At 40.5% G+C, this 14,791-nt stretch overlaps 1 protein-coding gene across 10 annotated transcripts in view; it reads left to right on the top strand.

Moving 5' to 3' along the window:
- OSBPL6 (oxysterol binding protein like 6) overlaps window positions 1-13,178 on the top strand; it is a 67,751-nt gene extending 54,573 nt beyond the window's left edge. For 9 of the 10 annotated variants that reach the window (XM_081814096.1, XM_081814101.1, XM_081814099.1 and 6 more), the window contains 9 exons: window positions 471-724; window positions 1,476-1,613; window positions 1,932-1,995; window positions 3,801-3,879; window positions 5,614-5,758; window positions 7,678-7,822; window positions 9,067-9,193; window positions 10,650-10,772; window positions 12,240-13,178. In XM_081814096.1, coding sequence (XP_081670222.1) covers window positions 471-724; window positions 1,476-1,613; window positions 1,932-1,995; window positions 3,801-3,879; window positions 5,614-5,758; window positions 7,678-7,822; window positions 9,067-9,193; window positions 10,650-10,772; window positions 12,240-12,348 — 1,184 coding nt within the window. In that variant the 3' untranslated portion in view covers window positions 12,349-13,178. The remainder of the gene's footprint in view (window positions 1-470; window positions 725-1,475; window positions 1,614-1,931; window positions 1,996-3,800; window positions 3,880-5,613; window positions 5,759-7,677; window positions 7,823-9,066; window positions 9,194-10,649; window positions 10,773-12,239) is intronic. The other variant, XM_081814103.1, reaches the window with a different exon arrangement.
- Window positions 13,179-14,791: the final 1,613 nt, after the last annotated feature.

Genomic DNA, 14,791 nt, shown 5'->3' with positions numbered 1-14,791 from the left:
CCAAGTTAGAACGCTGGTGATTCAGTGAACAACTATTTTCTCCCCTCACTGATTGTTCCTTTTGCAGCCGATCATTCAGTACATTTTATATTTGTATAATCTGTTAAGGTAAATGGTTGAAAAATCCGTTAGGGAGAAGCTTAAATGAAAAAGTTTTACTTCTTGCTTAAACCAGAAGTTTGAGTCTTTCTTAATAAATGTATTTAATTTTTAAAAATTTGACTTATCTTTTCTGGAATAATATTTGAGCATATGTAATACCTTGTTAAAAAAAAACTGTACATTGATGTTTTGTGCATGTATAAGCAACCGTGTGTTGAAATAATTCCACTCTTGAGAGAGTATAATGGAGGCTTAAGAAATGTATCACAACCAGAAGTATTTGAAAGAATTATTTTCTTCCCAGATGCTATGAAATCAAAAAAGCGAAGTATCTTTTATCGTGCTTCTTGTCTTTGTCTCCCTTCCAGTCTTGAATGGGGAGCTCACAGGAGGAGCCTTCCGAAATGGCCGTCGAACGTGCCTGCCAGCCCCCTGCCCCGACACCAGTAACATTAACCTGTGGAATATCTTGAGGAACAACATTGGTAAAGACTTGTCTAAAGTCTCTATGCCTGTGGAGCTAAATGAGCCACTCAACACCCTGCAGCATCTCTGTGAGGAAATCGAATACAGTGAGCTTCTGGACAAGGCTTCAGAAACTGACGACCCCTACGAGCGCATGGTAATCCATAACAGAGCAGTACCTTTCGGGGAGTTGTCAACCCTAGACGTGGACTAAGGCACAATTCATTAGGATGGCATATTTGGTTTCTGCATAACATTTCCACTGCATGGGTGAAGGAGGAAACAGTTCATTTGCACAAATTGAGCAGGGCCCCAAAATTTCCAGATACCTCCATAGGCAATATGTGCTTTGTGACCGATCTTCGGTCATGAGTATTTCTGAAGTTAGAATGTAAAGGTATCACACTCCTTCCAGGTTTAAGGCATGCCTAGCCTTGCCCTAGCAGCTTTTCTTGAAAGCCAAGAGAGCCCATGTGTTCAAGAACTTGGGTCAGAGAAAGGAACCTCCTGTTTGTGCTTTGCCCTGGCCTCTACTCCACACGACTGTGGAAAACTTGACTGCCCTCCCGAAAGTACCAGCAGCCACAAGCCTCCTGCTCATGGTGCTAAGTTGTGCAAAGGACTAACCTATAAACTGGGTTTCAGAACCTCTGAGCTCTGTGATACTCGGGAAACTGGGTGACAGCTGAATGAAGAATATTTGGCCTCAGATGCAAGGACTTTTGCATCTTTTTCACTCATTTTTTAACCCATGAGTTTATGAAGAGTCTGTGCAGGTAATAGAAAAAGCAAACACCGTCAAATCAGCACCCATGGACAGGGGTGTGTAAAATCTCAAGAAATAAGGGACAAACAGACCTGGAAGTAGTCTCTCCTATATTATTTTCCTTTCTTAAATGTTTTAACAGGTTCTTATTGCTGCATTTGCAGTTTCAGGATATTGCTCCACCTATTTCAGAGCAGGAAGTAAGCCATTCAACCCTGTCCTTGGGGAGACTTACGAATGCATTAGAGAGGACAAGGGATTCAGATTTTTCTCAGAACAGGTAGGTCCCATCGGACACACGGAGGTTTCTATGCAGACACTGTAAGAGGACAGGTTGATGATGAAACAGCTTTTTGATAAACTACTGTTTGCAGTGGGATATGATACCAGTTAACAGAAAACTCTGTTAATATATATAAGTTCTCTGAGTTTAAGCATGAAGTCTTAAAGTGGAAGATTCTGAGAATAATTCAATAATAGAGATGGATGTGTTGACTAGTTTATATTTGGGGGTAGCCAGTGTATGTTGGAAAAAAATGATCATTTATGGAAGCTTTAACTCTGATGTCATTGCCTTCTCTTTTGTTTTAATTACCAGGTTAGCCATCATCCACCCATTTCTGCCTGTCACTGTGAATCCAAGAATTTTGTGTTTTGGCAAGGTTTGTATTTCAATTATAACTTCAAAATCCAATTGGCGAGCCTATGAAACAGTTTCTAGTTTCTAAAGGAACATTATGCTCAGGTTAGATTTTTACCTTTGGGACTCAGAGAATGTTAGTAATTGGTGTGGAATTCAGTTTGAGAAATTAGATTTCCTGGTTTAAATATGAAACCGTGTCATCCAGGAGATGAGATTGTATACCTAGGAAACAAAGCCCTGGGGACAGCCGAGCTCTGTGCCAACTGTGTCAGCTCAGGGCTATCATTTTACCTCATTATGCCTCATTGACTGCATCTATAACATGGAGGTTCTATCTGCTGCCTTCTTGCTTCTTGAGGGTGTGCAAGGAGATCTTAATCGTGAAAGAAGATTCTGTGACACATCATCTGTGGTCACAGTCTATTTAGATATGTAAACATTGTGCTGATTTGTGGTCTTTAACTCACTGAGGCTCAGGGATTCGGATTGAAGTCTCTACTTGTATGATGCCTATTGTTTAGTCAGAATGTTACAAACTCACATAAAATTACAAGTTTCAAAATCCCTTTAGAAAGAAAAATATATACAGTTGACTCTTGAACAAAACTGGGGTTAGGGTACTGACCCCCACACAGTCTAAAATTCATGTGTTACTTATGACTCCCCAAAAACTTAACTAGTAATAGCCTACCATTGACCAGAAGCCTTACCAATAAAGTGTAAACCATCAGTGAACACGTATTTTGTATGTTATATGTATTATATGTTATATTCTAATAGTAAGCTAGAGAAAAGAAAATGTTATTAAGAAAATCATAAGGAAGAGAGAATACATTTATAGTACTCTACCTCATTTATCAAAAAAAATCTGCCTATGAGTGAACCCATGCAGTTCCAACCCGTGTTGCTCAAGGGTCAACCGTGTATGTCCATTTAACCATTAAGTATAAATTGTTCCTTCATGTTTGGAAGGGGGCTTCATTGATCACAGAATATCTCTTCTCATATGCCCTTTCTCAGTCTGCAAACACACAAAATGATAGAGCACTGTGACTGTATTTTATTGCAAAATACGAAAATACATCATTTCTTGGTCATAACAAAGTGTCAGAAATTTTGTGGAGATAGCACTAAGCTCCCTTACTTAGTTCATCAAAATGGGACCTAGTGGTTATTACAAATGCACAGGCAAACCTGAGTGTCCCCAAGTGAAACATAAAACCATCATGTGATTTAAACACTAAGCCCTGGGCCATGTCTTAACCAGTGTATGAACACGTTTGTTAATTTCACTTTCTCATAAATTTTGCTTACCCTTCTGTATTTAGAGGTTTTGTTTGTTTGGTTTTTTCTGTTCTCCCAAATCATATAACTTTTCAAATCAGTGTGTATATAAATCAATGGTATTGTCATACTGCAGTTATTTTTACTGTGCATCTTATTTTTTTAATATATATGTTAACTATTTCTACCATTTAGTTAAAACTTTTAACAACATTTATTTAGACATTATCTGTGTGTATATGTGTATGTGGATTCACATACACACATACTGCTCTGAGCTTTTCCCAGTTTTATTCGTTGAAACAAATATGGAACATGAGTTCTGGAGAAACATAGATAGTAGATTTTTTTGGTTCACAGTTAATTTTTTCACTTTGGGCCATCCCCAGGTACATGACATGTTAAATCAACAATATAGAATCAATTGTTGATTGTAAAAGTTCTTTGTGAAATGTAGAGTATAATACAGATGTTAGTTTTTATAGACTAAATGATTAGATATGGAATATATATTTCTTCTCCTCTGCCTATGTTGTTTAGATATCAGATGGAAAAACAAGTTCTGGGGGAAGTCCATGGAAATCCTGCCTGTTGGAACACTGAATGTCATGCTTCCAAAGTAGGTTGCTTTCATCTTCCTTTTGGTGTCTTACCTGCTTTTGAAATCAGAAATGGGTCTTTGAAACTCTAGAAGGTGCCAGTGATCCGTTTCCAAAGCTTCTGTTAACTTCTCCAAAGTTTTGAGAATGGACCCCCACAAAAGCAAATGAGCACTTCAGTGTATGTATCAAAGCTACCTGCTTCTCTCTTCATATCCTGTATTCATCAAGTCAATGCCAGCTACCTGCCTGTCCCAGGTACCATGTTAGTTTGCATTTTAGAGCAAAGGTTCTCTTTTTAGCCACTTCTTTTCTATACAATATGTATTTTCACTTTTGAATTCATGTTAGATCCAGGGACTATTTTTAATGTCTAAGTTAGTTTATTAAAGAAGAGTGATGGAATCTTTTCATGGTATTTTTCTAAAGGATATAGCCTATAAATTTTTAAAAATTAATTGAAGTTTTCATTGAGGCCAAAGGCTTGATTGTTTTTGTTTCTTTCTTCAGTTGGTTGGTGTTGTTTGGTTTTCTTTTTGTTTATTCAGTGACAGAATTTGCTGGTGGATGGGATATGAAGGAAGGTGGGGAGAGAGGAGAATTCCCAGGGCCACAAAATAGACTGTTTTTTTTTAGTTTAAATTCAATTAGCCAACATACAGTACATCATTAGTTTTTGGTGTAGTGTTCAATGATTCATTAGTTGTGTATAAATATACTTTAAATATTTGCAAACTCATGAGAAGAAAGAGTTTTCCCAGGTATGTAGAGAGCCTGCATCATACCAATTCATAAATTTTTTAGAAACTTAGAAGTGTTTTATTTTAATTTGAAATAACATTTTATTTGAAAATACAGATAATCTGCAAACTTAAAGGTGATCTGAAGCTATGTCACCTCATTCCTTGGCAGAAACTCTGTAACTTCTGTAACCCAGAATTTGCATTAGACGTGCTATCTATGATCATTAGTCTTTTCTCAAAGAATTATTCACATTTTTGGTCTTAATTCAGAGAATGAAACAATGTCCTCAGGGTAATCTTTCTTAAAGGCACATCCTATCATGCCTATCTCCTCCCTCAAATCTTTCCACGATGGCCCATTACCTGCAGTATGAATCCAGACTCATCGGAGCATTGTTGAAGGCCTTCCCTTTGCAGACTGGCCACCCACTACACCCATTCACATGTGGCGTACCCCTGGCAGGCCCCCAGATGCATCGTGCTATTCTGGCCTCTGTGGCTTTGTCAGTGTGTTTCCCTGGCCTATAGTGCCCTCCTATCCCTCCTCCAAGCTTAGACTGAATCCAGCCTTCTCCAGCAAGTCTTCCTTGATACTCCCCCCACATTCCAGGCAGATCTAAGGACTCCCCCTTCTGTGTTCTCATGACATTTCCTCATCACATTTTATTACAAGTATTTGTTGCCATGTCAGTCTACTCCTACCATACTGTTGGCTCCAAGAGAGCAAGAGACAGATCCTATTCAACTTGGTGGCTTTAGCACCTGGACTATAGAAAGCACTGAAATGCTCCTTAAATGAATGAATCATATCACGAGGGTCCTTGACTACATAGAAACTTTCAGCAATTAGAGGAAAATGAGGGAAATTAGAGGAAATTGAGGGAAAAGGAAGGAATTAGAGGAAAACGAGGGAAAAGGAAGTTTTGGCCAAAGAATATTCTCAGTCATAGAAATGGTACTATATATTTGTGACCTTCATTGTTTTTTAATCAACATTGTATTTTTCACTAGGTATGGAGATTGCTATGTATGGAATAAAGTCACCACGTGCATACACAACATTCTCAGTGGGAGGAGGTGGATAGAGCATTATGGAGAAGTAACCATTAGAAATACCAAAAGCAGTGTTTGCATTTGCAAACTCACATTTGTCAAGGTAAATGATAATCCTACAACAGTAAAGAAAAAAATAATATAAAATGCTTCGTAAAGGAGAAATATAAGTTACCTTAAACGACAGCAAGTGAGTCTGTCCCATATCATTGATCCTTGAGGACGTTTTAGATAAGAAAGCAGAACCAACTGGTGGAGTTACTCAAGGTATGCAGACTTCCGAACATGTGGAGGTCAAAAAAGGCAGCATCTCAAAACAGAAGAAATACTCTTCTTTCTAAAGATTTTCTTTTTAAGCAGCCAGTCAGTATTCATTAAGTAAAATTCCAGAAAACACTTCTTGCCTGAAGCGAGTCTTCTGGTTTCTATTTCTGTTCCTGCTTGATTGCAACAGAGTCAAGTGATCTTATTTTAGGGAGCTAATTATAATGCATTTGTCATTTCTGAGGATGCATGTGGATGATAACTTCCAGTCACTATAAGCTTATCCAACTCTGCCACTATGATGGTCCAAATTTGTTCAAGAAAAAGCATCCTCTTGATTAACAAGAAAAGATTCCTGAGATAGAATGCCTACGCAATAGCATTTTCCCTTAGTCGCTCTGGTCTAAAGTGGAATACACAGTTATCGCCCTCATGGTTAGGTGTGCTCCTGAATTCATCGTGGTACAGAAACCCCACCATCCCTTTTAATCTACTCTACTCCTGATCTCATTCTACTATGGCAGAAACAGATAACATATTGGAGTCTTAAAACTCAAAACGTTCTCTTCTTAGTGAAATCCTTTGAAGCCATACTGGAAGGTCATGTTAGTTGTAATTGAAGATCTTTAATTTACTCAAGATGTTTCTCCCATTTTCCTTTTTTTGCTTGTGGACTCATTAGGTGGCTCAGAACTGAAAGACCAGGCTCATTACTTGCTCTGGTTGGGTGATGACAGTCAATGTGTGCGTTTAGTTTTGCAGGCCATGGGAAGCTTTGATTTAGTCCTGCCCCTAATATTTGCAGAGCTCAGGGCAAAAGTACAAATGGAGACCCCATTCCATATGTGTAAATATTTAAAATTTGTAGATCAAACCTACAGTTTGTCACATGACTTACGTTCTGTTCTTTTACTTCAACAAATATTCCTTTTGTAACAAAGCCCGCGCGGCCAGGTTGGGCACTTTAGAAGTCCGAGCTGGCAACCTGGCAGTGCAGGAGAGCCAGCCCTGACTCATGGCCTTCCTGCCCTCTCCCCACCTGTGACAGCCTCTGTCCTGCCCCACAGGGGGCCTCACCCACGTGTAGGAAGGCAGTCCAGCGGAACGTCTGAGCTCTGTCCACACCTGCCTCAGACGGCCACCCCTGGCCGCCCCTCAGGCCTCATCACACCCTGGTGGTGGGCGGTCTGTCCTTTGGAAGGATGAATCCAAAGAAAGTGGAAGAAGCTTAGAGTGGTTGGGAAAGGGAATTCTAGGACCTGATCTAGAAGGGGCCATGGGATCCAGATGGGTAAATGCCCACAGACTTCTCATCTCCTAGGGAGAAGCATGGCTAGAAGAGGGCCAGAGCAGGGTTTTCCTCATGAAATTTAGCCATTTACAGGCACTATGAAAATTACTTCCCAAGTGACTTCTACAGCACGGCCCACTGAAACTCATTAAGATCCATGAGCGAAGGGGAAATTTGAGACGGGGGCATCTAAGGAAGAAATTACCAACCGGTAAGTTTATACTAGGTTATTAGGAGAGAAGCTGAGCCTTTTCTGCCCTAGTGTAGAGTAGAGCTGATCTCTCTCTTTAAAGTTAAGCCCACTAACACTTGGAAAGCCAACCTTTCATATAAAACCTTTTGAGAGAGATTTCTGGAAGTGGTTTGAATGAGCGACTTCAAATTTAAGAATGTCTTCCATTTGGAAATTGTAGGGATTAGTGTTATGAAACAGATTGGATGTTTTCATTGGGGTTTGGTTTTTGCAGGTGAATTATTGGAATTCTAATGTGAATGAGGTCCAGGGGGTCGTAATGGATCAGGAGGGGAAGGTGGTGCACCGGCTCTTCGGGAAGTGGCATGAAGGGCTCTACTGTGGCGTGGCCCCCTCTGCAAAGTGCATCTGGAGACCAGGTGAGATGGGCGTGAGCATCTTGTGTCTGGAGGGCACCTGGAGTGACAGAAGGACGGGAATGTCACATCTCATGCAGTTCACCATATGCTTTCTTTCATAGTGAGATTAAAAACATAGATGCTTAAAAAAAATTAAAAATAAAATAAAAAATAAAAACATAGATGCTTAAGTTAAGCATGGTTATATTTTTTACTTAACATACAAATGAGGTGAATCCCAACTTTTGATAATAAGGAATTATAAAATTTAGGCCAAATCTGACATGTGGTCAGAGATGAGGCTTCATGTGATGTCATTCTAAATGTAATGCCTACCTTCAAAAGCTAGGTATGTTTATTAAAGAGTTTAGGCAATTGAACTATACAAACACAAATCCTTACTCATTTAGTCTCTGTTCTAATAAAACAAGGGAAAAGTGTGCAAACATCTATAATCCACAAAGTCAATAACTTAACCAGAATAAGTGATCTTCTCACTTGAGCAGCAAAAAGCTGCAATATGTTGACATTTAATAAAAGATATCAAGAGAGTTCTGGTAATACACTAGCAATAATTAAATATCAAGGGTAAATAGAACAAGTGTCCACATGGTACTTATTTTCATTGCAATTTTGTCAGTTAAGTCCTAACTTTAAAATTAGTTGTTGGTTTTCTAAGAGACCTCAATGAGTATTTAAATTTCCTGCTGATAGAGTGGTTAGTTCATTCATTCAGCAGCTATTTCTTGAGTAATGACTATGCATCGAGCTTTACTCTAAGAGCTTGGAATACATCAATGAGCAAAGCATACAAAGATCCTGCCTTTGAGTTTAGTTAAAAAGTGCCAGTGAATATTAATTTAGATCTGCATCTTTTTCTTTTTCTAAAAGGAAGTAAATTGTGTTTCTGGTGATATCTTAATGTTCATAGTTAATCACCCTGGCATTTAGTTACCCAGTTGAATATTTGAGGAAAAAATGATGACATTGTTTACCCAGTAAAGAGTACTCTATGTACAAAGTTTTATTTTAAAGGCTGGGTTTCATTAAATATATGAATCAACCAGTTCTGATAAGTAACACAAAGTTTCCTATCTAGCCAAACACAACCAATTTAATCTGCCTAAGAAAAATCTTAATCTGATTTTTCTGACTACAAATTTAGTATTCATGTGGATATTAGTTAAGCACCTGGGTTAAGTCACCTTCTGCAGGCTTCCTTAAACCTCTCTGCCACTCACTGTGGTTTATGGGCATTATTCCAGGTTCCATGCCAACCAACTATGAGCTCTACTATGGCTTCACGAGGTTTGCTATCGAGCTCAATGAGTTAGATCCTGTCCTGAAAGATCTCCTTCCACCGACAGATGCCCGATTCCGGCCAGATCAGAGGTGAGCCTGGCAATGATGTTTGAAATGGACACTAGATCATGGCATGGCCCTACGGATGCCACCGAAGTTTATTTTCACCACCCTCATTTATTTATTCATGGAATCATTCGTGAATTCCCTCATTCCCTTATTCACTCCGCACCATTGGAGCCTTCTACCCTAGCTAAGACGGTATTCTTGGGTGATCGTAACAGATGTTTAGCTTAACAAAGTTTCCCACAGAAGATAACACAGTTCTTAACAAAAGGTCCCTGCCCCCCAACCCCAAATTCACCAGAAGTGTGCAAATTTGTGAACTCTGCTCCACTAAGACCTCCTCCAGGGTTTTCACCTCTTTACTTCTACTACTCTGTCACATGGACTATCTTTTAACCTGAAGAATAAGAAGATAAGTTACAGGAACATCTAGAAATGCTCCAAGCCAAGTCCGGAGTTTGTCCAGTGTGGTTTTGATCCCATGGGATGTGAGGTGTACTCAAAATGTAGTCCCTTTAATACCTTCTGATTCTTATTTTTTATTATTCTTATATAGTTCTGTATGCATGTTGTCCATTCTGACAGAGTTAATTTTACTTTTTCCAAAAATTCTATATGCCACACAAATTCCGCCTGAGATCATTTTCTGTTTCCAGTGTATCTGTGGCTTTATGTGTTTTCTGCCAAAAAATTCCAGTGTTGAATGTCCTACTATTCAGTCCTCTTACACTCCCCCCGCCCCCAGAACATGAGGTCTCACTGTCTGACATTCCAGTGTGTCAACAAACTTCCCATGGGCATCACATTGAATCCCTGTTCTTTGCTCTCATTTTGACATTTAAATATAGGTTTTGCAAATCCCCACTAGGTCTGCTTTTTCTTTCTCAATTCTATTCCAGTATTCCCTTCCTGAATTTCATTTATGATTCATTTCCTTTTTTGCAGCCTTTTGTAATTTCCCCCGGTGTTAGATTCTCTTTTTGTCACCAGTTTTACTCTCTTCGATAAAACAGGAAAACTCCTTCCCTCTCAGTCTGTTCTAAAAGTAGGTGGAGAACAGCCAGCTACCATCCTCCCTCTTCTGGCCTTTACCAAGTGTTTTTCCGATAATATGGAAAAGGAGCTCAACCCCGTACTTCATATTGTCCTGAGCCTGGACTCTCCCATCATCCTGAAAATCTCAAGTTACAGAACCCAAGAGAGCACAGAAGAGTCTCCAAGGCCAAACTACCCGCCTTCCACCCCTAGCTTCACATTGCTGTACACAGTAATGCAGTTGACATACACAGCAAGTATGTTATTGGTGGGCAGACAGACAGAGGTAGCATGGCCTGGGGTGGGAGCAAGGGCACATTATCAGAGTATGACTGTTCACCGTGTTATGTTCTCAGCAACTAGAAGGTAATTTTATACAAGACGAGATTATTTTTTTCCCAGCAAAGAGGATGGTGTATTAGAGGGATAACTGTGTTCTGCTTAGATTTTTGGAAGAAGGAAATTTAGAAGCTGCGGCCGCAGAGAAACAAAGAGTGGAGGAACTCCAGAGATCTCGAAGGCGCTACATGGAAGAAAACAACCTTGAACATATACCAAAATTTTTTAAGTAAGTCAGTTCATTCCTATAACAAGTTCATGTTTTGCAGATGATTGCCACCAGCCATGAGAAACTCCAGGTGTAAAGGGAAAATGAGGGATAGTTTAGTGTCCAGGGAGCTTAAAATTAAACTGATTTGGGTAACTTTGGTTTTGGTAGTGAAAGTATTGAACCAGACTTTGCACTTGTGAACAGTTTGTTACCACACAAATCAATTCTCCTCCACAGCTCTTCTTTTCGTGGGCAGCAAAAAGGGTGAGGGCCTTGCACGGAATGCTCTTTGTACTTCAGCTATACCATTGAGAATGGTAGAAACTTCTTTCCACCCCCTCAACTCAAGGCCACAGTGGGACCCCACTGCCCACAAGGTCATCCTGGCTTCAGTAGTATTTAATTTTATTTCTGTCATACGGGGCTTGTGTCATTCAGATTTGGCCCTTCTGTGGGATCATCATGGGTGATTATTACAGGATTATTTGTAGGATTATAGATACATCACACAGATGAAGCAGCTATATTTTCCAAATCCATCTGTTACCCTCCAGAGCCAGGACACATCAGCTCAGAATAACCTCATGTCCTTTCGAATTGCCATCTCGTGACTGCCCTGGGGAGGAAGGCGGCCTTGCCCTTTAGCTGTTGAAAGTGCACCCTGGGCGTGGAGCACGCAGGGCCTCATGGAGCTACTGTGGTTGCGTACCCTTCCCTGCAAGTGAAGCAGAGACTATTCTTGTGGGTCTGGGGCCTGAAGCTCTTAGTACAAAACTTGTACGTGCTCTTTTTGTTTTCCTTTTGGTAAAGATTTATTTGAGAGAGAGCATATGGGGGGAGGGGCAGAGGGAGAGAGAGCGAGAGAAAGAATCCAGAGCAGACTCCACACTGAGCGTGGAGCCCAATGCGGGGCTCCATCTCACAACCCTGAGATCACGACCTGAGTCGAAATCGGGAGTCAGCGACTGTGCCACCTAGGTGCCCTGTACCTGCTTTTTTGGGGGGCAGTTCACTTTCTAGCCTTGCCTAGAAGTGATTTATTTGTGCCCCTTTTCCCTCTCCCCATGACCCCATCCACTCCTATTTCAAATAAGCAACACAAACAAAAGGACTTTGTTTTTGGTCAAAATAGTCAAGTCAGGGGCGCCTGGGTGGCTCAGTCAGTTAAGGGACTGCCTTTGGCTCGGGTCATGATCCCAGGGTCCTGGGATCGAGTCCCGCATCAGGCTCCTTGCTCAGCGGGAAACCTGCTCCTCCCTCTGCCTGCTGTTCCCCCTGCTTGTGTGCATGCGCGCTCTCTCTCTCTCTCTCTGACAAATAAATAAAATCTTAAAAAAAATAGTCAAGTCATCAATAAGCAGATAGGACACTAACTGACTTACAAAGTACCCCTTATGCATACACATCCTGTCTACGGGAGAGGGTCCAATGACCAGGCCACCTTGACGTCATTTGTGTCTAATGTTGATTTTTGTATTTCCACAGAAAAGTCATTGATGCCAATCAAAGAGAAGCCTGGGTTTCTAATGATACTTACTGGGAGCTGCGAAAGGACCCTGGGTTTAGCAAAGTAGACAGCCCTGTTCTTTGGTAAACTGAGAATGTAGAGCTAGCCAACATATCATGCTCTGAATGAATAAATAACTATGCACAATTATGTTTCCTAGAGCTCCGCGTGGTTTCTGGGTCGACTGAAAACCGACCGTTTGCTTTTCTATTCATCTTTATAATGGACTTTCAGAAGTGCATTAGACAAGGCCCCTAACCACTTTTGGATCCTTTCTGTTTTGCTGCAACCATATCCCTTAAAAAACATCCACACCCTCCTTGAAAAGCAGAATAAAAGGAGAATATCAAATCCAAAGTCTGAAGTGTTTGTAAAGAAAACAAACTGTCACTGGTGCTTAAAGCTGATCCAGAGAGTTTAAAGCAACATGACATATAAACCACGCTTTTGGTCCTTTGTCTGGAAGCACCATCCCCGCATCTAGAAGCTCCTGTACCACGGCACTTGGTCAGCTTGGACTTCGAGTGTGTCCGTTTGATGTGGTGTACTTGTGCTGACCTTGTCAAAAAAGATGTGATACGCCTCAGAACCCTGTTCCATCTGTACGCCATTGTTCATGCCTTAAGAAATGCAAAGATGTACAATAAATCATTTTTTAAATGTGTGCTCATAGGTTTATGTGAGGGACAGCTCTTTTGAATCACGGCATGATTCACTTTCTGGGCTCAGAACAATTATGAGACTAACGTAAGTGGATTTTAAGAAGGTAAACTACACACGCTTTACTTTGATATGCTGGTGACTGTCTCCTCTCTCTGAAGGGCAAGAAGGAAAAGGTGTGCTCAGTAGATCTCTGTATTCACATTGCTCGTCAAGTTCCTGTCCTGCGCCCAGATAATAAACCCTCTTCCGCCTAATCTCACAGTGTGCCCTATTCTTTGGCAATATCTGTATTTGATTTGAACACTTGGCATCAGTGTTAAAACCGTAGACGGAAATAACAGAAAGCATGTGGAATGTCTGCGTGGGCTTAGGAGTCACTGTAAACGGAACTATTTCTGAGTGGAGCACAATGTAACCCGCATCTCTGTCCTGGGCCCCGGCCGTGGGCACTCGCGGAAACCCTCTGGGAACAGAAGCGAGACTACTAGTAGCTTATTTGCATTGTTTAAATGAGTTCTATGCAAAATCATATTTTATATTTTCATCAAGTGATTCTGTATGATACGTAACGACGTATTAGGCATTTGCCTTGCTATTGGCAGAGGTAATAAAATAAGCTAAGGAATTTATCCATCCCAACAAAAGCAGGGGGGAGGGGCAGAAATACGCTTTGCATACTTCAGGATTTGTTTTTTCTTCCAATATACAGAGGCTTTTGTAAGAAACTTGCATCAGTGTTTCTGAGTTTCTAATTTTAGTATATGTGCTGCCGAAGCGAGCACAGTTTCTGCACGTAGATGACTATATAAATGCCTGTATGTTTAAAAAAAAAAATCTCTTCAGAGTTTTTCCTAGAGAATTATAAAAATACATATATTTTATTCTTAGAGTCTTACCATCAGATTTTAAGTGCTATTTTAAACTCTGATAACAAGGTTATTGGCATTTACATTTTGTTATGAGCTGTTGATTTTAGCGTTCTTTCTCCTCAGCCAGGCGTTCCTAATAGCCAACCCACTCTCAAACCCCAGCTGCCGCGGAGAGCGGAAGGGAAAACTCTGGAGTCTCCACTAGGTGGAGCAGTGTGTTCTGAAACTCATCCCCCTCCTTGTATCTGAGGCCCTACGTTATGTGTACCGTAGGGTTTAAAGTGGAATTTCCTTTTCAAAAGTAAGCTCCCTAATCCATCCCCAGATGTAAGCATTCCACTGGAGCAACAGCCTCCCTAGGATTCTCAATGCCTTTAATTCCCATTTTAAATCTGTAGGTGGCTTGCCTCGAGGTAGTAAAATTATTTACTTGTTACTGATCTTTTTCTGTGCATTCGTCATCTTTTTATCTGCATCCTGAGATACATGCCTTTAATTTTAATTAGAATTTAATTAGAATTCAGTTGTCTTCCCCACAGAAGTCTGTTCTCCCACAGTCGGTAAAGCTTTAAATACTATTTAAAGGGGTTCTGGTCTGTACTTACTAGCACTTCCCAGAACAGTCTCAAAATATGTAGCCTAAAAATAAGAAGAGAATTCTGCAAAGCAAAGGTACTCGAACAGAGAAGCGGGAAGGTGAGGCATTAGGTGACCATGGGTGTATCAGTCAGACAGCTGAAAGAGGACCCAGGGCCCATCAGGGAAGCAACTACCATACCTGGCATTCGGGCTGAAATTGAGAAAAAGAGTAACTACTAGAAAGGACCTTCGCTAGATAAGTTCAAGCTACAAATCAAGTAGGTAAATGTTGGTCAGAGCTAACCTGAAACTCTGATTAGGATTTCAAGATGAGAATGAGAAGAATGTCACATTAATGAAAAGCACCACATTTAAAAATATCCCAGATTTAGAATCTCTTTTGAGATCCAGATATCCTG

Source organism: Leptonychotes weddellii, chromosome 3, assembly GCF_054177405.1.
Source record: "Leptonychotes weddellii isolate Sample4059 chromosome 3, ASM5417740v2, whole genome shotgun sequence".
Classification (NCBI taxonomy): Eukaryota; Metazoa; Chordata; class Mammalia; order Carnivora; family Phocidae; genus Leptonychotes; species Leptonychotes weddellii.
Note: the sequence above shows the minus strand (reverse complement) of the source record. Positions and strands in the feature narration are given on the sequence as shown.